General features: G+C 38.2%; 1 protein-coding gene across 3 annotated transcripts in view; it reads left to right on the top strand.

Annotated features, from left to right (window-relative positions):
- TMCO3 (transmembrane and coiled-coil domains 3) overlaps positions 1 to 26,018 on the top strand; it is a 37,179-nt gene extending 11,161 nt beyond the window's left edge. The window contains exons 5-14 of one of the 3 annotated variants that reach the window (XM_061377713.1): positions 4,516 to 4,707; positions 5,544 to 5,672; positions 7,993 to 8,085; positions 9,254 to 9,440; positions 10,359 to 10,476; positions 11,028 to 11,223; positions 16,976 to 17,126; positions 22,452 to 22,531; positions 22,986 to 23,135; positions 24,804 to 26,018. In XM_061377713.1, coding sequence (XP_061233697.1) covers positions 4,516 to 4,707; positions 5,544 to 5,672; positions 7,993 to 8,085; positions 9,254 to 9,440; positions 10,359 to 10,476; positions 11,028 to 11,223; positions 16,976 to 17,126; positions 22,452 to 22,531; positions 22,986 to 23,135; positions 24,804 to 24,917 — 1,410 coding nt within the window. In that variant the 3' untranslated portion in view covers positions 24,918 to 26,018. Of the gene's footprint in view, positions 1 to 4,515; positions 4,708 to 5,543; positions 5,673 to 7,992; positions 8,086 to 9,253; positions 9,441 to 10,358; positions 10,477 to 11,027; positions 11,224 to 16,975; positions 17,127 to 22,451; positions 22,532 to 22,985; positions 23,136 to 24,803 lie in introns of those variants that run through there. The other 2 variants (XR_009729140.1, XR_009729141.1) reach the window with 2 other exon arrangements.
- Positions 26,019 to 26,779: the final 761 nt, after the last annotated feature.

The raw sequence follows: 26,779 nt of genomic DNA, 5'->3' as shown, positions 1-26,779 counted from the left end.
CCCAGCACCACCACCAGGACAGGGCTGGCAGCCTGAGGGTACCTGAGAGGAAGTCCTTGGGGCACCGGGGGAATTACTGGAAGGGGGTAGGGGGTTGGTGGGGGGACCACTTGAAGCTGCATGAAGCTGCAGGAGGTTCTCCTGCAGTTCCACCTCCTGGAAGGGCCATGCTCAAATCTCATCAGATGGATGGAAATCCTGCTTCAGCTGTCGGGGGACCCACCATCCTCATCTGGTGGGCACTGGGGAATTGCCTGTAGGGGTGCTGAAGGAGGGAACGCCTGGAGATGCACAAAGCTGTGGGAGGCTCTGTGCTGCAGTTCCAGCTCCTGGAGGGGCCACGCTCAAAGCATCATCGAGGGGTCCTGCCTCAGTCATTGGGGAGCTCACCATCCTCATCTCCTGGGGAGAGAGTGGCAGTAGCCAGAAGATAAAGGATGCGCAGGTGGCTCAGTGCCCTCTCCCAGTGCTCTCGAGCTCCCACAGCCAAGCACAGGAAGCGTCCTTGCTGTGAGGATTCATCAGGCCAATGGCATTTTGCTGTTGTTGGAGGCTCCTGAGATGGGTCCACGTGGAAGCAGAAAAGGCAGTGCCAGTGTCCCCTTGTCCTCTTAGGGGCGCAACCAGCATGTGGGCCAGGAGCAGGTCTTGCGCACATGCTCAGGGAGTAGCCGATCGCCAGCACTGGGGTCAGGAAGGAATTTTCCCCTGGGGCAGATTGGCACTGGTCCCTGGGGGTTTTTGCCTTCCTCTGAGCACTGAGCATGACCACTTGTCAGGGCTCCTCTGATCCATTCTGGCTGCATTATTGCCTGGTGCTCATGCACCATGAAGGTGGCCCCTCATGTCCTGCAGCTGGGGGGGAAAAGGGCTTTTTTCCCCCAGGCTGGACTAGCAAGCTTCCCTGGGTTTTTTTGCCTTCCTCTGCAGCTGAGCCCAGCCCTGTTATGGGGCTCCTTTGGGTCATGGTGTCCCAAAGGCAGGGGGTCATGCTCCATGCATCCTGTGCCTCGCATCCAGGGGGAGGCAGCCTTCTGGACTCCCAGGGTGGTCCCAGTGTGGCCCTGGGACTTGCTGCTGTCCTCTAGAGTGTTGAGCACCACCCCTTGTCAGGTCTTTCCTGGCCCTTTGTGGCTGGGTTCTTCTTGTACTGCTCTCCCACCACGGCACTGCTCCTGCCTTGGCTTTACTTTGTCAGGCTGCAAGGGAGGTTTTTTTTTTCCAGCTAAACTGAAGGGTCTAAGCTAAAACAGACTAAGATTACCTAAGCTAAACTAAATCAAATAACTTCATTTAGAAATAAATACTTTTTCCACCTGTAACCATTCTCATTTGTGTCTTTGAAAGTGCTTTTGGTGCTGAAATTCCCTTGGCATTTCAGATAAGGATCTCCTCCTTGTACAACTCATTGTGAGAGCAGGGAATGGAACGGAATAAAATGGAATGGAATAGAACAGAAGAGACTGGAATGGAACAGGACAGAATACAACAGAAAGCTATGCTATGTTATGCATATAGAATCGTAGAATAGTTAGGGTTGGAAAGGACTGTAAGATCATCAAGTTCCAACCTCCCTGCCATGGGCAGGGACACTTCACACTAAACCATCTCACCCAAGGCTCTGTCCAACCTGGCCTTCAACACCGCCAGGGATGGGGCATTCACAACTTCCCTGGGTAACACATTCCAGTGCCTCACCACCCTTACAGTAAAGAACTTCTTCCTTATATCCAATCTAAACTTCCCCTGTTTAAGTTTATCCTGTTACCCCTTGTCCTGTCACTATAGTCCCTAATGAATAGTCCATCCCCAGCATCCCTATAGCCTCCCTTCAGATACTGGAAGGCTGCCATGACATCTCCACACAGCCTTCTCCAGGCTGAACAGCTCTAACTTCCTCAGCCTATCTTCTTACAGTGGGTGCTCCAGTCCCCTGATCATCCTCGTGGCCCTCCTCTGGACTTGTTCCAACAGTTCCATGTCCTTTTGACGTTGAGGACACCAGAACTGTACACAATACTCCAAGTGAGGTCTCATGAGTGCAGTGAAGTTTGGTTAGATTCCAGCCACACAAGCTCCCAAGTACAAAGGAACATACAACAAGCTCCTTATGAATTTGAGTTCCAGAGCTTCAAAGTAGATGTTTCACTGCTGATGTAGTTTATAAGATAATTGTGCTTAGTGAACACTGTTGCTGATGTTGTAACATGAAATTCCCAAGAAGATCCTAGAACAGATGTTGGCTTATTAGCCTTTTGGTTTTAGGCAAAGTAATAGTCCTCTGCAAGAAGGGAACACTGCACTGAACAGTGAAGTAATTCCAGTGTGAAAGTGTAAAGTATGTTTTTTGTTGCAGAGCCAACATTTAACAGTAACCTCTGAGCTCTGTTTTAGTATCCCTGGAGTAGCAGTAAGGGTGTGAGACAGGGAGTCACAAGCAAGGATGACAGAAAAACTGTAGGATTGGATACTTACTGTGTATTCTGGTTAGAAACAGTTCTTCATGTTTGCTGACTGTAGGGAAGCTTTTCTTTGCTCCAGTACTGTGACAGTGGTTTGAATGTGCATGCCATGCAGCTGCTCCTGCCTTTCCCCATCAGCTGAAAATGTTAAAACATGGTTTGGTCTCATTGACTTGGCAATGGACACCTCATTCTGCAAAGCAAAATAGCCTGGTAAGTGGGAAGCTTAGGGAGGTAAAGACACTATATGTATTTATCTAGAAAGATAGGTTCGGGGTAAAAAAGTATGAAAAGACAATTTTCATAATGCATAAAAATGGCAATCAGCCTCTCACTTCAACAGCTGAAATGCTGATGTTTGAAGCAGCTATTTTTGCTTCTGAATCATAGAATCATAGAATAGTTAGGGTTGGAAAGGATCGTAAGATCATCAAGTTCCATCCCCCCTGCCATGGGCAGGGACACCTCACACTAAACCATGTCACCCAAGGCTCTGTCCAACCTGGCCGTCAACACCGCCAGGGATGGAGCCTTCACAGCTTCCCTGGGCAACCTATTCCAGTGCCTCACCAACCTTACAGTAAAGAACTTCCTTATATCCAATCTAAGCTTCCCCTGTTTAAGTTTTAACCCATTACCCCTTGTCCTATCACTACAGTCTCTAATGAAGAGTCCATCCCCAGCATCCCTATAGGCCTCCTTCAGATACTGGAAGGCTGCCATGAGGTCTCCACGCAGCCTTCTCTTCTTCAAGTTGAACAGCCTCAACTTTCTCAGCCTGTCTTCATACAGGAGGTGCTCCAGTCCCCATCCTCGTGGCCCTCCTCTGGACTCGTTCCAACAGTTCCATGTCCTTTTTATGTTGAGGACACCAGAACTGCACACAATACTCCAGGTGAGGTCTCATGAGAGCAGAGTAGAGGGGCAGGATCACCTCCTTTGACCTGCTCGTCACGCTCCTTTTGATGCAGCCCAGGATGAGGCTGGCTTCCTCGGCTGCAAGTGCAGGCTTCATAATTTGTTTCAAATTATTTCCCCCCCCTCTGTTTGATTCTTAGTGACTTCCAGTTCTTTAGAGGCCTATCATATTGCATGGTGTACAAAAACAGGGGAAGAGGTCATACCCATGATAAAAGTTTCCTTTACAGAAACGTAAGGAGTAGAAAAAAAGGGTAAAAATTACAGGTTAAATATTGAAAATGCAGTATTTATCTGAACAATCAGGGGAAATATGCTGGGGAATCAGTAAACAGGAGCCTGTTTTGTAGATGTCTTATGTGAATGCACTTTGTCATTAAATTGGGGAGCTGCTTGGGCAAAATACAGCAATCCAGAAAAATTGAATGTTTTGTAGTCAGTCGTAGCAATGACAGCAACCTACTTTACTGGAATCTAAAAGAAATAACAGCTTTAAGTGGTTTTGAATATTTGTAAAATCTACCTTATTAAAAATACATTGAATAATTAAGTCATCCTAGTGTATTCCACTTTGTAATTACAATCGGTGAAGACAGACCTAGATAAAACCTTCTTATTCTCTTCTTAAAATTTACAGGACAGTGACTTTTTCTTTACTTGGAACACAGTCGATTCAGATTTTTGTGAACTGAATATCACTTTGTAATCTCGCAGCATTTTATTCTCTTGAACAAAATTATTTTAATCAAACCTTTTGTGTTCTAAATATGTTAAAGCATTAAAAAAATCCCCCAAACAACCCCACAAACATTTCAGGTTGGATGCAATTGGAAATCCTGGTTTGCAATTTTACAGCTGTGAAATCCTGGCTTTGCATTTTTTGGTTGGACAACTAGGCTAAAGAGGTCTGGAAAAACTTTTGTTTCTAAAATGTAAACCAAATTATAACCTTTTCAGTTATGGGCATCAAGTTTTGATAAAGAGACTGAAAGAATTCTCTAAGAAGAAACTGCAGTATTTCTAATTGGTGTCAGCAAGTTCTAGAGCAACTTAAGCACAGCTAATAATCTTTCCCTTTTTACTGTATACTTTGTTGACAGCCCCCCTTCTCGCTCCCCATTTCTTTTTCTTACAGGTAAGAGGTGTAAACTTTGAAGCAGTTTTAAGAGTGGAAGAAGATGAAGCCAACTCCAAAAGCAATACTTCAAAAAGAGAAGTAGAGGATGACTTAGGTCTTAGCATGCTTATTGATTCCCAGAACAATCAGTATATCCTTACCAAGCCCAGAGATTCAACCATTCCTCGTGCTGATCATCATTTCATAAAGGTAATAATTTTAGAGACATTCTTGTCATTCATTTTGGTAAGATTGAGTCCCACTAGTTTGATGCCAGTACTGCTTGGTTGGATTGAATACAGTTTTAGCATTTTTTTCCTTCTAAACTTACCCTAACATTCATGATTCCCCTGTCTACTGGTGATCTGGCCAATGCGTTCCCTACTTCTAGTACAGTCTTCTTAAGACTCAGTGATGCTGTATGAATCATTTCTGGTTTTATTTGATTTAACTTGTTGCACTTTTGGGGCACCATCCGTTTTCCTAGACTGCAGTATTAAAACAAGCTACTGCTGTGCCTGACAAGCTGCTTCCATGTTGTCACTAGAGAGAGTTTACTTCTTAATGCCTTGTAATGGAAGAAAAGGGATGCAGGAAACTACATGGACATGGGTTTTTATGGTATTTGTGCTTCATAAAGAATAACTTTATTTGGATATTTTTTTTTTAATGAAAACCAAACCAAAATGGATCTGTTTCACCATTTTATTTTAATGCAAAGTGGCTTTCCCCCCACAGTTCCCCAGGAAACTGTGTACTTTCTCTAATGTATTTGAAATATTTAGTAATTGATTACAAATCCCCAAAGCTGCCAATTACTGAAGGTCAGTACCTCTGATGCTTCATCTGCAAAACCACAGTGTTTACACCTACAGCAAAGTGTTCAGGTTAGTTTACTGAAGTTGTGTTTTCTTTTCACGGGCAATATTCTGTGTTTAATTTTACAGGCTATTTATCCTTTGAAATAAAAGGATAAAAAAACCCACTTTGATTTCAGCATAAATTTGTGTTTTATATTAATGCATTTGTAAATCTTGCATATTTAGGATATTGTGACAATAGGAATGTTGTCTTTGCCATGTGGCTGGCTGTGCACAACAATAGGATTGCCAACCATGTTTGGGTATATCATCTGTGGAGTACTCTTGGGACCCTCAGGACTAAATAGTATAAAGGTAAGTATGCAAGTTGCTTCTTGAGTGATTTCATTTGTTGAAATCTTTAAAAGTAGCTTTAAAAGAATACGGTATTGCCAAGCTCAGATGTATTTAAAACAAATCCCCAAGCCCGGACCTTTGTAAAAGGAGGCCTTGAAACTTAAAGGTCTTCAAATCACTTTTTGTTTCAATTTTTCATTCAATATAATCATGACATAAGTGGTTGTTGAAAGTGAAAGCTGTAGGTTTTGTGTTGTGGGGTTTTCTTGTTTTTGTTTTTAACCATAAAGCATCACATTTAAGAGCCAAATTATTTAAACATTAAAGTGTTAGCAGTGGAGGAAGTGTTTAAAACAAGTAATTCCCTGAGTAGGATAGCTTGGCTTCCTAGAGAGTTATTTTGCATCTCTGTAGCTCTTTCATCTGTCCTAGTCACCTTAGTTCTTTGCCTGTCCCCTGCTCACATTCCTGAAGTTTCATGAACCTTTTTAGCTCTGTCACGTGTATCCTGATTACAAACTCATGTGAAGCAGTGGGCTGTGGTTGGTGAGATATTGCACATGTTTTGATTAGTGGTCTGGTGTGCATTAACAGATTTTTAAGCCAGCAGGCAAAACAACACATGTTAAGGTTGCATGGTAATGTCTGGTTAAGTTATATGTGTCTTAAAAATGTTGGAATGTCAGAGGAACTGAGGAGGCAGCCAGATGCTAATCTGGCAGGGAAGATAGTTTCCATTTCCACTTCTTTTATTGATGATGGATCCTGTCCTCTTCTGCTCTGGACTGTAAATACATTGAAAAGAAGTGTTAGGGTTTTAAATTAGAATAGACTATTTCAGTTGGAAGGGATCTACAGTGATGGTCTAGCCCAACTTCCTCAACAACTCAGGGGTGACCAAAAGTTAAAGCACGCGAAGGGCATTGTCCAAATGCCTCTTAAACACTACCAGGCTTGGCACATTGGCTGCCTTTCTAGGAAGCCTGTTCCAGGGGCTTTGACCACCCTCTCAGTAAAGAAGTGCTTCCTCATGTCCAGTCTGAACCTCCCTTGGTGCAGCTCTGAGCCATTTTCACAAGTCCTGTTACTGGATCCTAGGAGAAGAGCTTGGTACCTTCCCTTGCACATCTCCTCCAGAAGCTGTGGAGAGTAGGGAGGTTGCCCATCAGCCTCCTTTTCTCCAAACTAGACAAACCCAGAGTCGTCATCTGTTCCTCACAGGACATTCCTTCCAGCCCTTTCACTAGCTGTGTTGCCCTTTTCTGGACACATTCGAGGACCTTCACCTCTTTCTTCAACAGGGGGACTCTGAACTGCCCACAGTACCCAAGAAGAGGCTGCAGCAACACTGAATACAGCAGGATAATCACCTCTTTTGACCAGCTGGTCATGCTGTGTTTGATGCACCTCAGCATGTGGTTTGCCTTCCTGGCTGCCAGGGCACCCTGCTGATCTAATTGAGCTTGCTGTCCACCAGCACCCCCAGATCTTCTGCTGCAGGGCTGCTCTCCGGCCACCCCTCTCACAGCTTATACTTCTGCCTGGCACTACTTCATTCTAGGTGCAGAGTCCAGCATTTGAACTTGTTAAATTTCCTCTTATTAATCATTGCCCAATGCTCCAATCTATCTAGATCTCCTGTTCCTCAAGGAGAGGGGGATCAGCACCTCCCAGTTTGGTATTAATAAACTTGCTAATGGTGCACTCAACTCCTGCATCCCGATTGTTGCTAAATATATTAAACAGAACTGGCCCAAGAATTGAACCCTGAGGAACACCACTGGTGACAGGTTGCTAGCCAGATCTAGCCCCATTTTTCTGTTGTGAAGAGGAAGACAACCACTTTTCTTGCTGTTGCGCCCTTTTTGCTGAAGTGCAAAGGCTGGTAGTTGTACTGGTCAAAGAGACTTATGCATGGAGTCTGTAGGATGAATAGCAGAATGGCAGCTACAGTCTAGCAGAATGATTATACCAATAGACTAATAAAGTAACTTCTGGAATGCAAACACTGGGGGTTAAATAGTATATGCATGAACTGTAACTTATTTATTTTCACCAATCAAGCAAGCTTACCCGGATCAATGTATGTGCATTTAGGGTGACCAGCACTATCCAACCAAATTAACTAGTAGTAGCCAGGTGATGGGGGAAAAATGTTTCAACCCTAAAGATGTTGAGGGGACTTCTGATGTCACATAACTAGCAACAGAACTAACAATGGATATAGAATAAATTATTTGGTTTATAAATGGACTTAAAATTTGTATTATAAGTAGACTGCTGTGCACTGATTCTTTTTTTTGTTTGTTTTTGTTTGTTTGTTTTTTTGTTATTTAAGTCTATTGTACAGGTGGAGACATTAGGAGAGTTCGGTGTATTCTTCACTCTCTTTCTAGTTGGTCTGGAGTTTTCTCCTGAAAGATTAAGAAAGGTATTTTTGTATAATACCTCTGTACTACAGGATTTAATTGCTACTGTTCAAGTTGTCAGTTATCTTTAAGGATTTTACACTCTCCCTATAATACACTGGTGTACTTTTGCACATTTTGTAAAGACAGATATGGTTCTTGCTTCTGCTCTTTGACTCTTTGGAAAGAACAGAACACATAATTTGTTCAGTGTCTTCAAAGAAACCTCTTTGCTATTTCTCTTCATTTAGTAAAACAGTTTTTGATTACTAGAAAAATTTTACACAATTTATAGCAATCCATTTCTGCTTTGTTTTAGCATGCAATTGCTGTTATGGAATATCCAGTGACATTTGCCTGTCCTGTTGTAAAAAAATTCAGTCAAGTTCTGCATTTTGATTTGATGATACATGCTGTACTGGCTGATAAACTGATTCTGCAAGTGTGTTAGGACAATCTAGAATATTACATGATGTGGCCATCAGGATTCAGCAGAAAGCTACAATCTTCTTTTGGTCTTAATTTAAAAAAAAGTTATCTCATAAATGAGCTAGATTTTAATAATGGAAAATACTGCTGCAAAATACGTGAAGACTGCATGTATTGTAAAGAGTTTCATCATGTGACTTGTTCCTAAACTGATGGTTGTGAGTTCATAAAAGCTTTAATTGAAGAGTGTTAAAATTTATGGGCATTCAGCCTGGTCTGTTTCTAGTCCATCTAAAATCAATGATAAAAATCAATAATTTGAGGTTCCTAAACTTTGGTATATAAATTGCTACCTAGTAATTATATGCACACTAGTGTGGAGTGGGCTGCTGGTACTGTTGATGGTCTTTGCTGTTGCCTTTTTTTCCCCACCCTGGAATCACATCAAGTAACTGGCTTTCCATTTGATGATTTCAATACATTTGAACCCATACTGGACCTTTGGCCCTTGGTTTGTCTGTGAGCTCTGGAAAATTTACCTAATTTCTGATAATGAGTCTTCTGGTTCATTAGAGTATCTACGAGGTACAATAACTAATAACTGAAGTTATTGTGCCTCGTAGATAGGATGACAGTCTGTTACTTCTGTGGCCCAGCACTGCAGCCCCAAATCACTGCTTACTTGCGCTGAAAATCACTGTAACTTATCAGTGAGAAAAGTGTTATCAGTCTTTCTTATGAGAACTTGTTTTTTTTCCCAAGGTATGGAAAATATCTTTGCAAGGACCCTGCTATATGACGGTTTTGATGATTGCCTTTGGTCTGCTATGGGGACATCTGCTCCAAATTAGACCAACACAAAGTGTCTTCATTTCCACTTGTTTATCTTTATCAAGCACTCCATTGGTGTCAAGATTTCTTGCAGGTAGTGTTCGAGGTGATAAAGAAGGTAGGTATGATTTTAAATATGGACTGTTGTAGTGTTATATTATGAGAAACTGGTTAAAAATGAAACAAAACAAAAACCACTGTTAGGTCTGGTTTACAAGTGATTGTTGTCCTTCAACACTGACCAGTGTTGTGTATTTTTTTCTTTATGAGGTGTCATCTTTGGAGAAAGATAGTGTAGCCCTATTAGTACTCTCCATGTTAAAATTTGACTTGATTAGGGGTTTCCTGGATTCCTTAGGCTTTTTAAGAGCATGGTAACCTGTCTGTCATCAGATTAGGGCAGAAAGGCTAACTGAAATAGTTCACACCCTTTTTCAGCAAACTAAGACCAGTGCAGGGAGTCTTTCCTAGCGAACAGCTCTTCAGAGAAGTACCTTTAAGTGCCATATTGCTAGCTTCTCAAGGACTTCTAATTGTTTCTTTCAGCAGTTTTGCCATCCTGCTTTCTTCCATGTAAACCTCCCTAACGGATACTGCATTAAAGTTCTTCCCACCCCTTAGAATATTTGTATTCTAATGCCTAGATGCAAAGTGTATACTTTATGCATGCTGGGTCTTACATGTGTCTGTTAGTCTAAAGATTGTATATTTTCATGAAAGGAGTTCCAGTAAATGCATAGCTAGTGCTTAACTGCTAAGCAAAGTCTATACTTTTATTGTGTAACACAAGCTTCCCATTAATGTATTTTATTATTCTTTATAATATTTTAATGTCTTTACAAATATTTTCTTTCTAAATGTTTTAAATTATTTACTGGGGGGGGAGGGGAAGCCAAACAGAATGCTTTGAATTGTATCAACCCATTGAGAACTGCATTTAGCCTCCATTTGATTACGCTATTTCTTAAGTTTCTGAGCACTGCAGGCATGCATAGATTCTGATGACTGTTTCCATGACTGCTTTGCTGGTGTATAGGGGATATTGACTACAGCAGCGTACTACTTGGCATGTTGGTGATGCAGGATGTGCAGCTTGGTTTATTTATAGCTGTCATGCCTACACTTATTCAAGTAGGAGTGAGCACATATTCCAGGTAAAACAAAAAAAATACTGTACATATCTTCCCCCCACCCCTTCCAGTTAGTATGTAGATTGCCAATATGCATAAGTGCTACAATTAATGTCAGTTTCATGAAAAACATTCACTCTGTTCTACAAGTTCCCTTTACTATTTGTACTTGTCATGTTGCATGAGGATATTCTTTCTGCTCTAGCTGCCTTAGTCCTGTCCAGTACTTGAAATTTGTAATGAAAAGTTTGTTATTGTAAAAAAATAAGTTAATTTCTTTGGTTACTTTATTACCTCAAGACATATATTCGTCAAAGACTATGCAGTAGTATTATTGAGCCTCATAACTTACCTTGATGATCAGTCAACACAAAAAAGTAAATTCTAGGCTGTAAAAGAGGTTGCTGGGCACTTGGCAGATTTAGTATTCATCTTGTTTACTAAGGTATCCAAATATCTTGCTGTACCTACTCAGTTTTGAACATCTGTGGAATTAGATCTTTTCACTTAAGGGGAATTGATTGGGAGGCATGAGAGCACTTGAAAGAAATGTTCTGTTTGTTCTTTTCTTCCAGCATTTTCAAGGAAGTATTGAGAATACTGATACTGACTGGTCAAATTCTCTTTTCTCTGGCCGCTGTTTTTCTTATATGTCTTGTTATAAAGACTTACCTCATAGGACCATATTATCGCAAGTTACATGCAGAAAGCAAAGGGAATAAAGAAATCCTCATCCTAGGAATAACTGCATTCATCTTCCTTATGTTAACGGTAATCTTTTAAATTAATAAAAGTACTCTGATACATGCAGTAGCTGACTGCATCAGTATCACAAAAGCCATCACAATTACTGTTGTGTACCCGTGTACCTCTGTAGTTAATTATTTGGTTTTAAAATGTTTTTAAACAAACCCTAAATGCACAGATGATTCATACATTACAGCATAGATGAGTAAGAAGAAATAAAATTTGAATGTCAGTCAGTTGAACTTCTGCTGGCAACTTAAGCCAATTAAAGAATTGTGATTTCACTTTTAATTTTGGCTACTTCATGTGTTTCTGAAAATAATTTAGGATGGTTTTTGAGATACTGATAGTGTCCGATTGTGACATTTGCTTGCAAGATTCTTTTCAATAGCAAATTTTCAATGTGGTTTTTATTATGAAATAATTTTCTGTGGGAATATAACTATTTGGAATGAAGCTGAGAAAGTAGAGAAATGCCTTAAGATTCACAGATTCTAGTATCCCATTTGTGTTTGGCTCATTTTCATCTGGGTTTTCTTTCTGTTTGTTTCTATCTCATGTTTTAGCCCTCTGAAAAACTATTTTGCTGGAGAACAGAATGTGATGGTCACTAATAATGTTGTGGGTTTGAAACTCCTTATCCTGGATGTGCAGATTGTTATGTCCTCTGAGACTTTCTGAGGAAAAAATATCCCAAAATGTTCCTGCACTTTTTTTTTCATGGGGCATTTACTTTATTGCAGGTCCAACAGAGAAAGCTCACCTCCTTCAGGGAGAAGGTTAAGAAAGAAGTTAGTGGGAGCACAGCTTTACAGTTTGTTGATGTCTTCTGCATACATGAAAAATGCCATCCCTCTAAACACCTATTCATATTCCAAATGTGCCATATAATAAGAGAATTAACAAAACTAGTTTTTACTTCCTAACAAGCAGACGTAACATTTGTATAACAACTTGAATAAAAAACAACAACCAAACCACAGAAGTTGCATAAAATACCCCGGTATCTAGAAGAAGCCTTGCTTTCATTAAAAATATGGCCTACATAGACTCATGTGATTGAAGTGGGTGTATTGTGCCCAAATCACCTATCAAATGTATAAGCAGTTTGTCTACTGACTTTAACGTATATAAGGTGGGAGAATATGTTTGAGTGTATTGAATTCATACTGCAAAACCAGAATGCTGCTTCAGCATGGGAAGCGTTTCGGGGGGAAACAAATATTTTGTGTACTTTGAGTGAAAACAACTTTCCTTTTAAAGTTGATAAATAATGTATCAAAAGGAACAGTACAAAAGATACTTCATGCAACCTCAGTGAACCAATTGAGATGCTTGATATTCCCTGACACTGATACATCCATTATGGTAATGCTACCAGTTGTAGTTTGAGCACAAAGGCTTAAAGAGAAATAATACTGAAAAAACCCCAACGCAAAGCAAAAACATATTTGATTGTCCAGTAGACCAGCTCAACAAAAAAAATCTTCTGGAAGACAAATCTTAACTGGTATAAAGCATAGATGCTGCATTATGTCAGGAAGAAAAACATAGGATGAGGGATGGCAATCTTATTTGAAAAAATGATGCATGTATTTGTAAAGGATAAATTTAGGCTTTTGGGTGTCAGGTAGGAAAACAATTGAACTGCCGTGGCTCCTGCAAAGATCTTTTTCCGTGGAAAACCTAGGCCTAAATACTGACAGAGTTTGTATAATAATGTGCAAACACAGAATTTTCCATACTGGTGTAATTCTAAAAGAGCTTTTCAGTTTGTAAAGTGAGTGCATATTTTAGTGGTCTTAACCGAAGCTGACTCTGCGCTTCATTTAGAAAACTTGAGAGACATATTGCAACTCATTAAATCTGAAACAGGTTCTTTGTCTCGTCTTGATAAACTAACTGAGAGTAAAAGAGATATAACCAATTTCAAATATATTTTACCAAGGTTTGGAGCTGAAGACGCCTCTTTCTGTTCCCATGTATTCTCAGAGGTAACTGAAATTGCCCTCCCTTTTGTCCCTCAACTGGTTAGGTAGATTGGGTAGGGGGATTGTGTCAAGTGCAAATCCTATAAAAGTACAGTTGACTTTCAGACACAGTTGTACGTCTTTTGGTCATGTATGTATCACATTGTCAGCAGAAACGAAGGTTCAGTAGATCATTACTACACTTTCAGCAACTCCTTTTTGAGCTTTAAGTTACAGAGGTACTGGTTTTGGTTGGGTTTTTTTTTGTTGGTGGTTTGTGTGGGGTTTTTTTGTTTGTTTGTTTTGTATTGTTTTGTTTCATTTTGTTTCTTAATTGGGGAACTGTTCTCCTGAATCACAACGTAAGCAAATCTAGTTTATGGTTTGAAATATCCATTTAGGATCCATGGCCAAACTGGTACTTTTAGGTTGAAGTACATACCACAATGAGTTGAAGAATATGTTGTAAGTCAGCCAGAGTGTTCACTGGTGTCGTGTTGGTTTTTCACATTCTGTATGTACAGAAACATGACAAGAATTGTTTAAAATACTGTTCTGATAATGAATTGCTAAGGTATCTGCATGACAACAGGGGTCAGTTTTGATATGTTTTTAAACTATGTTGCTGAATGATTCCTAAGAAATTGGGGAAAAAATAAAACCTGACCTGACAAGGTTAGCACTTATATTTATATGTTCATAGGACTGTGCATAAACATGGTGGGGAAGAAGTGCCTTTCAGTTTGACTGCCTTATGGTTAACCTGGGATGACAGCAGCAAATGGAGGGAAATTGCCAGCTTACTTTATATGCTAAAAAGATTAAAAGAAAACATAGCTGTTAGTACTTTATATGAGCAAATGTACATACTTTTTCCTGCAGTGTATTAGGAATGTCATTCCTTGTTTGCCTAGAATACTTTTCAATTGCTCATAACATGCTTATGAACTCTTCTTTTGTCAATTAAAAGGAGAAGATTACAGTTCTTCCTTAATCTCAAATATTCTAGTTAATTATTAAAATACAGTTGAGATGGAGATTTTGGAATGATCACTAAAAATTATTTCTATTTTCATTAAGGCTTCTTCAAAATGCAAGCTTAGAATTCACCTCTTTACTCTTGGGCAGATTTAAGTTACTAAAGTCTAGAATTCTAATGTATTTATTTCCTTCAGGGATTTCTTTAAATTTACTGGCTCACCATGTTCATTAAGCTTCTATGATGACTACAGTATCAGTAAGATACACATTATTAGAAAATATAGCTAAAATAACTGCTGAACAAATGGTGGAAATTCAACTGGAACACATAATAGCAGTGATATTTATTTCTTTATTTATTGCTCTGGTAGAACGTTAGAACGTAAAAATCCAATATTTGAGTGAAAGCAAAGCAGTCCTTCCTGAATTCGAGTAAAATGGGACCTTTGAAAACAACAGAAAACTAAATTGTACTAGGAAAAACATGTAAGCTGACAAAACGTTTAATTTAATTTTGACTGAAAAAGCTTTCTGTAATGTAGGAGTTGAGGAAATGACATTGCAGTGCCCAGGGATTAGTAATTGTTAGAGCTCTGTTTGCTGAAAGCGAAATATTAACAATGATGCAAGCAGAAAGGGAATTTTAAATGCAAAATACTTTCCAAGTTTTGCTTATTTAAGGAATTTTGCTGAGAATGCCTTTTTGCCAGTAAAACAAACCCTCTCCAGTGTGTGTGTATGTGCACCCACATGTTATATATAATAAACTCTGAAGCTACAGATCTAGTATATGAGGAAGTGTATCGCCTTATTGCTACTATTACTAGACAGCCAGAGACCAGGATGGGAATAGTGAAAGGAGTGTCTGTATAAATCTGAATATAAATCAAAAGAAGAAACCTGAGAAGGGGGGATAGGGTTAAGAAAATTATGTAACTTTTGGTTCTCTTCTTGCCCTCTCATTCACTTCATACTTTTCTTAAGAGTGACCTATAGATTTTGTAGACATTAAGTTGTGTATTACCTAGTGAGCAGACAAGAAATAGCAAAATCTGCCTCGTTATCTACCAGGCCCTTGAGCTCGTACTTGTCATAGAGTGAAGGAATGGCAATTCAGGTTTTATGTGGTGGGAGCAAATCCAGATGGACATAGAGTTTGCTCCAGTTAAGTCAGATGCATTCTGAACAAGCATGTTTGTTTCACCCTTAAGTTGCTCCCTGATTGAATAGTGATTCTTACAACAGCACAGTATCAGGCAGTTCTGATACAAAATCTGCTAAATCCCATCTTACATGGCAACCTAAGCATGTACGTGGGAATACTTAAAATGTCAGCTATAAAAGTTTTGATCTGGAGTTCTGTTACAGCTGATAATACTTAAGTGTATCTGTGTTACAGCTGGATAGTAAAAATAATTCCAACTTTATTCGAAGAGGCTATATTGGATTTTAGTCATACTCAATAGGTTGTGACTTCTAAAACAACTAATGCTTGATGGAGAAGAACTTAAGTGTTTCCTACTTGTAACTGTTTATCTTATTCATCTTTTGGTGATTTTGAAGCCTTTTAAAATATATATTTCTTCCACCTTGACAGCTTCAAATTGTGGCAAAAAAGCGCTAAAACTCCTTTTCTTTTAAAATGAGAGTAAAGTTATAATGTTATTTTTGTTGGGTTTTCCTGATAAGCAACTATTTACATTAGCTGACAAAACCCATTCGTGTTCTTATATGTCTTGCAATAAATTATGGACTATTGGAGTTATGTGATGAGCACGTGGGCATTAATACTTCAATACACAAAAGTCTGGGGTTTATTTTTAGGTGGCATTTTATGCATAGCTTGCAGACTTGTTTACTGTATCTTTTGCTCTCCTCCATTAATTTCAAGTCACTTGAGTTCTAGCTTCATTCCTTACAGTGTAACACTGTTCAAGATGTGATGAATGTTGTCCATAAATATACTTGAGTGTATTGTTGCTTAATCCAAATTAGTACGGAAATAAATCTTCAGTCTTCTATTAATATTAATAGCATTGAGCTTTCTCAGTAAGATGACCATCTGCAGCAGCATAGTTTCAAAGTCATTAGTTTAAATACTTTATACCTACTAAAACTGCTGCTTGCTTATTTTAATGTTCCGAGCATTGCCTAAAGCAGTTGCTTTGTTTTTAGTTCTGTCTCTTTGTATGTGTTTCATCTCTTCCTTCTAGTACCCTATTCACACAATAAAAGAGAATGAAGCAGTCTTTTCAAACAGATATCGGGCTTCATTTCAGCAGTTTACTTCACATGCTTAAATGCATCCCTACTCAGTAAAGGACACAGGCACACTTAAATCCAGTTCACAATAATAACATGTAATTTATATCTGGGACTTCTGCTAAATTGAGGCTATTCTTCCAAATTACAAGCCTTTGATTTTTATTTTTTTTTCCCTTGTGTTTGACAGCTGGAAAATACGCTGTTCTTACACGCTTCATGTATTATGTAAGTCTGACTCCAGAGCTGTTACAGTCTTCCTTGTTCATGTGAAATCAGATGCTATCCTTAAGTGACACACAGCATTACAATGTAGATTAAGAAATTTACTTATGTTTTTTGTGGGGAAGGAGGTAACATGGAGGGGAAACATGAAAGGTTTGTCAATCTTTTGTATAAAACCAATACTGCATAAAACTGAAATACACTGAGCTTACTGATCTTGCATAGCAACACAGTAATTTCCTACGTTATTTAATGTAGTTTTGTAATTTTACTGTAAAATGGTGTATAGTCACTTGGGGCTAGAGAACAGCAATAGATTCTCTGTTATTCCTTGACAGATCACAGAGCTGTTGGATGTTTCAATGGAGCTGGGATGCTTCTTAGCCGGAGCTCTGATCTCTTCTCAGGGTCACATGGTTACTGAGGAGATTATGTCCTGTATTGAACCAATACGTGACTTTCTTGCCATCATTTTCTTTGCATCCATAGGTAACTACTAATAAAACTTTATTAAAATATAGCATTAACCTACAAATGTGGGGGAGGAGGAAAAAATGGTGTCTACAAATTGAGGAGAGGGTATAGATTTTTGTTTTATTAAAATACTAAACTGTTAAGTGACCACAATATTGGTTTTCCTTTGGTAATATTTTAAGTGTAACATTCATTTTTGTAAGCAATTTCCATGATGTACTATCAGTTCTTGTTTTAATGAGAGTTTACGGTAAATTCTGAATTCACACTATTTAAAACACATTCCTAAAAATTTTAAGGGGAAAAGGTTTTTGTTTGGGTGTTATGCTTGTCAGTCTTGATTTTTGTTTTACCCAGCCCATGATAATAGCTTATGCTGATCAGTCACATTGCTTAGTAACATATGTGTTTATTTGAATAATTTACCCTTTTAATAAAGGGAGGAAAGTGGTGAGATACAGTAAAACTCTTGGGCCATTATAACTGACAGTGTTGGATGAGTAATTGCTGAATACTCACAGGCAAGTTGCATTTCACTAAGATGGTGATGGAGTAGATAGTGTTATCACGGATACAAAACATGACAGTTATAAATGCAAAGTTAATTTTACAAAGGACTGAACAAAAATACTGCCCTATACTCTTGCAACTGCATAAGTTAAGACTAGAGATAAGACTTTGGTGTAGAGTACAAGAAAATTGCAAGACCTCAGTTGGTATGCTGGCAGAATTCCACATAACCCAAATTATACTGTAAGAAAATAATTTTATTAGTTCTGTTATAGAAATTTAAAAATTAATCTTTTCTAATCTGCTGTTACCATTATAATTGTGAGAAGGTAAATAAAATTGCCTGAGAAGTCTGTATGGTTTTACAGAAAATGGGTGTTTTTCCTGACTTTGAAGAAAGTTACCTAAAAAATCAGAGCTGTGGCCTCTGACAAGATGTGACAACAGTTGCTTGTAAAAAAATAGAACTTATAAAAAAAAAGGCAAACTAAAACCCCCTCCTTCCCAATAAACATTATCCCACCCTTGCCACCTTTACTTTCAGTTGCTTTCAAATGTTGTGGTTAACAGGAAGTTCTGGGGGTTGGCAAGGAGGTCGATTTTAAAAAGGAGCGATGAGATGTTGCAAAAACCCAAGTGGGATAAAAAGTATTCCTTAAACTTTTTTAAAAGCAGTCTAATACAAAAAACACTTCTTGCTTGCTCTTCACTTTTTACATGTACAAATGCAAACTATATGCATCTATAAATACATAGATTTACTATTTGAAATTATATAAAGCCATAGGGAAAGATTTTCCTCTCCCTCTTCGCTCCCCCCGTGTAAGAAGGCTTGTTGCTATATGCAGCGAGCATCTTACTCTAGAGAGCAGAAACACTTGAGATCCTCAGGTGGATGCTACACTACTGCAGTACTAGAATTTTTTTATACTAAAGGAATAAATAGAGGAAAAAAAAAGTCTTAATTGAAAAGTGACTGTAAATATGTGATTTAGAAAAGTTAGTTCCTATGTTGCTTATCTTAAATGCCTACTTATGTGTTCTTACTACAGAAATCCTTCAAAAATCCTACAGAAATCCTCCTTACTACAGAAATCCTACCTAAAACCTGAGTTGAACAATACTTGTTTGTGTAGTATCTGTAACAGTGGTCTTGTCCTTAGAATGACCTGATTGCCTACTTCTCTCAAAGTTGTGTATTAGTGCATTTGTGGGAATAGTACACCTTTGCAGTTAGGCATTAAGAGCTGCACTTGGAGTTGCTCTCCATCTGTACATTCCCTTTAAGCCTGTGTGCATTCTTCAAGGTTTCTGACTCTATGCAATCTGCTGAGGTTAGGAAGTTCCTGTTGGCCTCCATCCTTACTAATATTTCAGAGAGAACATCTGGGCTTTAGAATTTGAGAATTTTCTTTTTTGTTTCTGTTTTGGTACCTAGTACTTGGATCCTTCCATTTCCACACCTGCATCATTTTGTTTTGAATGCTTTTTATAAAGGACCCTATCTGCCACTGGTGAGGAGGCAGATTAGTTCCGGTGACTGACAAAGCTGAGTGTTCTCACTATACTGTACAGATGTACTCACTTGCCAGGCTCCAAGTTTCCCTTCTGGATAAATCTCATGGTCATTGGACCTTGAATGCAACATGCTGAAAACCCTTTAATGGTGCAGTGTTTTTCTTCAGAAGTGGAGTGATGCTGTCAGCATCAGCACTACCACTGTCCAGACCAAACATGCACGCAGTGTTTCTCTGATAAGCCTCTTAATGTTTCTGTTGAATTTGAGGGAAATCAAAGGAAGTTCCCAATTGGAATTTGTTAGGTGACATACATAGTTTCCTCTTTTATCAATCCAGCTCTAATGCTTTGTTGTCCTACTGAAACACAATGAAACTTGGAGGTTTCGAGCTCTCAGGTCTGACAGTGGAATTCATTGCAGAAAGGTAGACATGAATGTTGGGTTCTCCCATTGCTACTTAATGAGCTAGCCACAGCTGTAGCAATTACTGCATTTGCTAGCTGTGGTCTTAGGTTCATTAAGTCTCGGTAGGTACAGCATCCGAATGTATCAGTAGCGTCATTTTTCTGAGTGATATCTTGAAGATCACAGAATCCTAGAATAGTTTGGGTTGGAAGGGACCTTCAAAGGTAATTTAGTCCAATCCCCCTGCGATGAGCACGGGCATCTTGAACTAGATGTTTCAGGATTAATTCTACTAGCTCAAATTTGACCAGTGGGGTTGTAGTTTCTGTAATCTTGTTTGCCAAGAAGGATCTCCAAGATTCCTTTTCTTGACACTGGATCTGGTCATGACATTTGGATCTTTGCATGCTGTTTAGTGGTTATCTAGCAGATTGGTGGACTCAGTCTAATTGGAGGGTGGGAGGGAGTTTACTTATTAAGAAAGAAGTACTTAATAAAAATGTGCAAAATCTTGCCTGTAACTGTCCACAAGAAGAACACATACCAGCTTATATGAGTGAATTGTGCTTTTTGCCTCAGTGTTGATGTAAGGTTACCTTTACCCCAAGGCCTTCGTTCTAGTTATTCAAGAACACTGCTTAGGATTGAAGTCCAGTGGCTTATGCTCAGCTCTACAGAAAATACCCAAGCTATTGGTGACACAGGCTAGCATGCCACATGCTACCTGATGTTGGTGCTGAAGTTTTTTAATTACTTCGTTGATATGTTTCTTCTGTTTTGGAGAACAAGTCCACAGTGACTCTAGAGCGTTGTCACAAAGTATGATTCAACCCATTGAAAAAAATGGCCATATTCATGCACCTTCTGTCCATGAAGGTAAATCTTTCTGATGACATTGATGTCAGGAAGGCTTCATATGCTTGTATAGCAGTCTGATACGACTTCTGGCTTTATGCTAAGTTTTCATCTAGGACCGAGGCAAAGGTCTGTAATGACCCTGAAATCCACTGTGGTGGAATTTATTCCCCCCAAACTTGTCTGTGTTCTGGAATGTTTGTTTGTTCAGAATAGTGTAAGTAGCAGGCTTAGGCTTGCTTCACCTTGCAGGCACTCACCTCCACTGGATTGGTACAGAAATCTGTGGTAGTTTGTGCCTCAGCTCTTTGAAATATGGTAATAATCTCCATATCAAGCAGCAGTTCAAATGGACTTCAGACTGCTTGTCTGCTGCAGGACTGAAAAGGTAGCTCCACCAGTAGCGGTGAAAGCACTAGGATATATTTACAGCCTTCTAGAATAATTAATCCCAGATGTGGCAGAGTTGGCCCTCTTATCAAATGTGACATTGTTACAGGCTGTATTTATCTAGTTGCTTTTCATGTGTGTTTCTGAGACCAACTTAAAGATGAATTAACAATGTGCGTAGTACAAAAACTGCTTTTCCCCTCCATGAGCATGTGTGCACATACTAGACTTCTTTTTTTGGTATGGTGTTTCCCCCTCTTACTCTGCCATCTCTTTCGTTATTCTGATAGTCTTTTACATTTGCACTTCAGTAGTTGGAAAGAAATGAAGAAATAAAACAGGGTGCATACATGCTAACTAGGTAGTACTTGTATAAAAATCTCTGTTATACTTGACATACATTTCCATCCACAATACACTGTGAATTTACTGTAAGGGAAAATGACCCTTAGCTCTCTAGTTCTTCTGGCTTTACAGCACTATGGGGCAGGGAAAACTAGTGAAAACTTGCCTTGCATTAAAATAAGAAGCTACAGCATTGATTTACATGCCTCGTGCTTTAGAAAGCTAAATTCTTGTCCTTCTCCAGAAATAACTTGGTTGGAGAACTGCCAAGTATTATGGATTTATCAGGAACACCACCATTATTTTGGTTCCTTTTTTTAAGAGCTTTTAAGAAAAAGGAATAAGGTTCCAAAGATAAGAGTTATGTTTGCCTGCAGAAGTTCCTCATACCATAGGAAGAAAACATGGACTTAGTCAGCTGTGAGTTAGATTCTTCTAGGACTTCTCCAACAAATACTTCTTTTTCTTATGTTTAATATTAGCAGGATTTAGTTTTCAGTTTCTGCGTTCTTTATGGTTCTTGTTTCTATATTCATTGAATTAAAATGACCAAGTAATTAGAAGAAAAAAAACCCAAGTAAACCACCGGCAGAGAACCCCCCCCCAAAAAAAAACACAAAGAAACACAAAACACCCCACAAACAAAAGCAACAAAAAAACCCCACACTCAAAACCGCAACAACCTCGCAGCAATGGAGTTTTATATAATTCCTTAATTGTCAGGGCTGTGCAGGGGGATTTTCTGCCTTTTACTGATTCCAGTCCTAAGTGACTTTTCCAGTTCAGGTGACTTTCAGCGTTGGCAAGTGAGGGTCATGGGATCAAACAGTTACATCTGATGTAGCTCTATAGTCTATGCAGTGCAAAATATGATCATTCCACAGTGATAGTCCCATTACCATGCAGTACAACAATGTTGAAACAGTGAGCAAAGTGTATGTTACAGTCATTATGCAGAACAATTGAATTGTTTTCCGGCAGTATTTTTATAGTTCTCATTAGAGGCATGTTTCAGTTCAGATCCTGGATTGCTGACTGGTGTGGAAGATAGAAACTTTAGAAATGAAGTGCTCGTGCATCAGTCATCTACAGTTTAACTCAGCTGGGAATATTGTTTGTGCTAAACCTCTCTGAAGGAATAATGGTTGGATAAATGCAGGAAGTGCTTTAGTGATCAAGAAGGTAGAGTTGGTAGCTATGTTAGGGCTTTTTGTTTATTTTTGAATACAGTCTTGCAATTAAATCTTTTACTAACTCAGAAAATTATCATAGTATGATAGTGGACTTAAACTTTGAAATATTTTCTTTCCTCCTAGGACTTCATGTTTTCCCCACATTTGTAATATATGAGCTTACAGTCTTACTATTCCTTACACTGTCTGTGGTCATAATGAAGGTATTTTCTTTTCCTCTTTTTTTAATCTTGTAATAGTCTAAATAACCTTTGTGCTGCATGCCGTAATGAAAATTCTGTGCAAGAATTGAACATCTGATATAACAGTAAATATTACAGCTTTGTTTGATAGAACAAGCTTAGGGTGTTAGGGGAAAAAAAAAAAGATTATATTTAATGTTAAAAGTAAGCTACACATAGAGAAACATCTATCTAGGTTGGAATTTGTGACAATGCTATCAAATGTTTTTATTATAGTAAACAATATACTAATTTTTACTGTTCAATGTACATTTGTTTCTTAATACAGAAGACACACTAGAAGTCCACTAGTTTATGTCCAGAATTACTGTATTTGATGCTATATATCTCACAAAGATTTAACTATTTTACTTACTGCACTTTTTAATTTAAAAAACAAACCCACAGTAACCCCCAAAAAACCTTGCTTTTCAAGTTTGTCTTGGCAGTGCTTGTCCTTTCTCTGATTCTTCCAAAGACCAGCCAGTATATCAAGTGGATTGTCTCAGCAGGACTGGCACAAGTCAGTGAATTCTCTTTTGTTCTGGGAAGCAGAGCACGTAGAGCAGGGATCATATCTCGGGAGGTAAGCTGTTCTATACTTACCAACTTCGGGGTTTGCATCTGACAAACTTACTGGTGTTTTGTATGACATTGTATTTGAAATACTGTGAAATATAATGACTGGTATGTGAAATACCAGTACACTGGTATCTCTCAACTGCTAACAAATAGAATCAACCCATACAATTGGAGACATGTATGTCCCTGACAGGGTTCTTAGTTCTGTTTTTCACTTGTTTCATATTGTACTTTAAAATATTAAATAGTTAGTTTTACACAGCTTAGTTATAAATGCTTTACATTAATTGCTCTTACAACTTCTTTATTAACTGAGTAGGGAGCTGTAGATAGCACCTGCGTCACTGAGAAGCCCTTGCTTTTAAAATCTTGATACAGCTATAGAAAGAAGTAACTGAGAGTACAGGATTTGAGTAAGTGAATATTAGTAAATAAGAGCTAGAAAGCAGAGATGGTGAAGTGGAAATTGCCTTAACATTTAAACAAACAAGCAAACTTGTAATCTTTACCTGCAAAGCTTGGTCATTTTAAATCCTTTGCAGAAGAAACAACCAGCTTTTTCAGTAGTCATGAAAAAAAAATCACCCAGGAAAGAAACCTTAAACTTAGTTTTATATAGAAGCTGTAAGAATATTATTTTCGTCAAGATGAAGTCTGCTTTGTGAAATTAAGTAAATTATGAGTATGGAGCTAAAACAACTGACCTCATTTTCTAGTGCTGTTTGGTTTCTCCTCTGTATCTCTGCTCACAAAAATACTCTGCTGGCACCACAAGCTTTTCATTGTGTGAGCAAGTGGGCTGTATAATGCTGGAAGCTATTCCAGATAAAGCATGTGTGAAAAACTTACACAATGCTGTTCACTTGTAGGCAAAGGTGATTGATTTTCATGTTCATTCGTGCATATAATTAGGAGTTATAAATATTGTATGTTTGTCTATAGTTTTCAAGATACCCATACGTAATCACAGAAGCAGGTTAGGGGCCCACCCACTGCACATGGAAGCCTGCAAGCTCTCATTTTTTTCTGTAGCAGCTCTCATGTTATTATCTATGTACAGGTTTATATAGCTCTAAAATTTCCGTAAGTCATTCTTCTGTTTGAGACCTTAAAACTACTTCCTGCTGTTTTATAAGACTCATTCAGACTACGTAGCTAAGATCATTCTTTCAGATGATGTGCGGTATGACTTAAAGGGATTTTTGTTTGGGATTTTTTTTAGTGTATAAAATAGTACTCAGCTTAGCCAATGTATCATTAAACCACAACAGCTTGATTGGGGGGGTTTATATGGTAATATTTGTTGTTGTGGTGATTGGTTGGTTTTGTTTTTGTTGTTGTTGTTTTGGTTTTGTTTTAATAAAATGGTATTTAGCCATTGACCTGTTAGCAAACACTGAACTTTCAAAATTGACCTCTTCACTGTACATGTAAATAATTTGTTTTGTATAAGGTCATACCATTGTTTTTGTACTTGTATCTTCAAACCAGGTAAACAAATTATTTGAGCATGCACTCGTTTGCTTTGATAGCAGTATGCAGAATTGGCTAGGAAGACAGGTGAACTCTCCTGAACATACTGTCTAGAAGAGTTTGATCTCCTCAAACTTCTAATCTCTTCTTAAGTTTACCACGTAACTAAGAGGTAATGGCATTTATTTGCAATTTTCAGGTCTACCTTCTCATTCTGAGTGTGACTACTCTGAGCCTTCTACTTGCTCCTGCCCTGTGGAGAGCTGCCATTATGAAATGTGTTCCAAGACCTGAAAGACGCTCAAGTACTTGATTAAGATTTGCACATATACAAGTATCCATCTTCTTGCAAGAAATCTCTTCGTTGCTCATTGTATTTCTATGCACTCAGAAGACAAGAGGTTTTGAGTAGTCAGTCCTCTTAATGTGCACTTGGTTATAAGCCTTATACAAACATAAATACAAAACAAGATTCAGTATTTAAAATATAGTTATGTAATTTGAATTGCACAACTTGTACAAAATTTACTTTCTGACAGATTAGAATCTGCCAGAACATTTGTTCCTGATCCAATCACTTATTCAGAGCATAAATTATTTTTTTAAAATATGGCATCATGCAAACTCTGTTGATTATCTTTTGCCTGAATGTGCCTTTTAATTTTCATCCTGTTACTGCTGGTTCATCACCAGATTTTGTTTAAAAAGAAAGATATATATATATATATATTATGGTGCCTATGGTATCTTCTTTCACTAAATGACTTAAGTCATTTTCACATCTAGGAGTTCAATATACTAGTAGGAAATTTAATTTCAAAACACATTTCTGATGGTGAGTAAAAGCATAGTCCTTTACACCAATAAAAGGTTTAACTGTTTAGCATCAAGCTGTTTTAAGCAGTCAGATTCATACTGCAAATGATGCAGCCAATGTTGTATGATATTTTTGTCCAAATCACAGCATATAATGTATTTTCTTACAGTGGCAACTTTTCTTTGTGCTAGTTCTTGTATTTATTTACATATCTGATTAAAAGTTGACAGTAAAAAGGGGCATTGCTTAAGTTATACTGGAAGACTGACACTTGTCACCCATTTTTGTTGCTAACTGCTGCTACGGCAGTTGTTTACAGATTGATTTGTTTTGAATAAAAAATAAATGTACTAAAACTGGGAAGTCTAATTTCAAGTATATGTGGAAAAACTTCAGTTCTGTAACTCTGGAGGTTGGATATTTGACACTTTACTAGATTTGGAGTTACTTTAGGTAAATTAATTTGCACAAAACTAAAAATGGCAGACTGGATGTGTATTTGTAACTCCATGACTTGATAGGTCACATTTATGTGGACTAAACTGTTATTCTCTCTAAAATATCATGGTATTTTAAAATACAGTGTTTTGAATGTGATCTGAAATACATGTGTGGTGTTCTTTAAAATGTTACACATAGCTGGATAAGCTTTGTAAAAGCCCATTCTCTAAGTGTCCTAGAAAAAGCTCACTCATAGACTGTAGTCTGCTCTACAGATGAGATTTTAAAATCATCTTGAGGTTTATCTGCTAAAGTAAATACTATTAAAGATATATTAACACTGTAGGTCAGTGTTACAGTGTCATCTGAAAGATCTTTAATACTCCAAAAATGTTTAGAAAAATGCATGTTACCTGGGTTGAAATAGCCAGTTAAAATGAAAGCTGTCCTCCAAGTAGCAAAATGGAGCTTTGGGTGGATTTGTGTGCTTTAATACCTCCCTCCTCTACCATAGTAGCCTCAGTTTTCTCAGTAGCCCAGTGTTTTCTCTGACATCTGCTGGGCTTGGCAAAATGCATCTTGGACTAGTCTGGAGTGTCTATATACTGTTAGGGCAGGGTAGGGCTCATCATATTTGAGCTCTTACTCGCTGGACTTGGGGCTTTCTTCCAGGCACTGATGCTTCATAAAGGCTGCAAAATGTATTGCAATTCCACTTCTCTTCCAATGGTTTCAAAAGTAACCAAGGAACAGTGACAAATGTAGAGGAAAAAGCTGCCCTATAAATAAACAGGGTGGCGTTTTTTAGAAAAGGAATCTGTAACACAAAATAAACTTGAAATGGATTTGTTGGTTTATTTCAGTATTTTGTATTCAAAATACAGAAGTAATTAAAAAGTTTTATGGTACCATTTACA

Source organism: Neopsephotus bourkii, unplaced genomic scaffold (genome assembly GCF_033783945.1).
Source record: "Neopsephotus bourkii isolate Nb327-2 ecotype Australia unplaced genomic scaffold, CSIRO-AGI_Nbou_v1 NB_1760, whole genome shotgun sequence".
NCBI lineage: Eukaryota > Metazoa > Chordata > Aves > Psittaciformes > Psittacidae > Neopsephotus > Neopsephotus bourkii.
The sequence above is the reverse complement of the archived record's forward strand: the minus strand, read 5'-3'. Positions and strand labels throughout refer to the sequence as shown.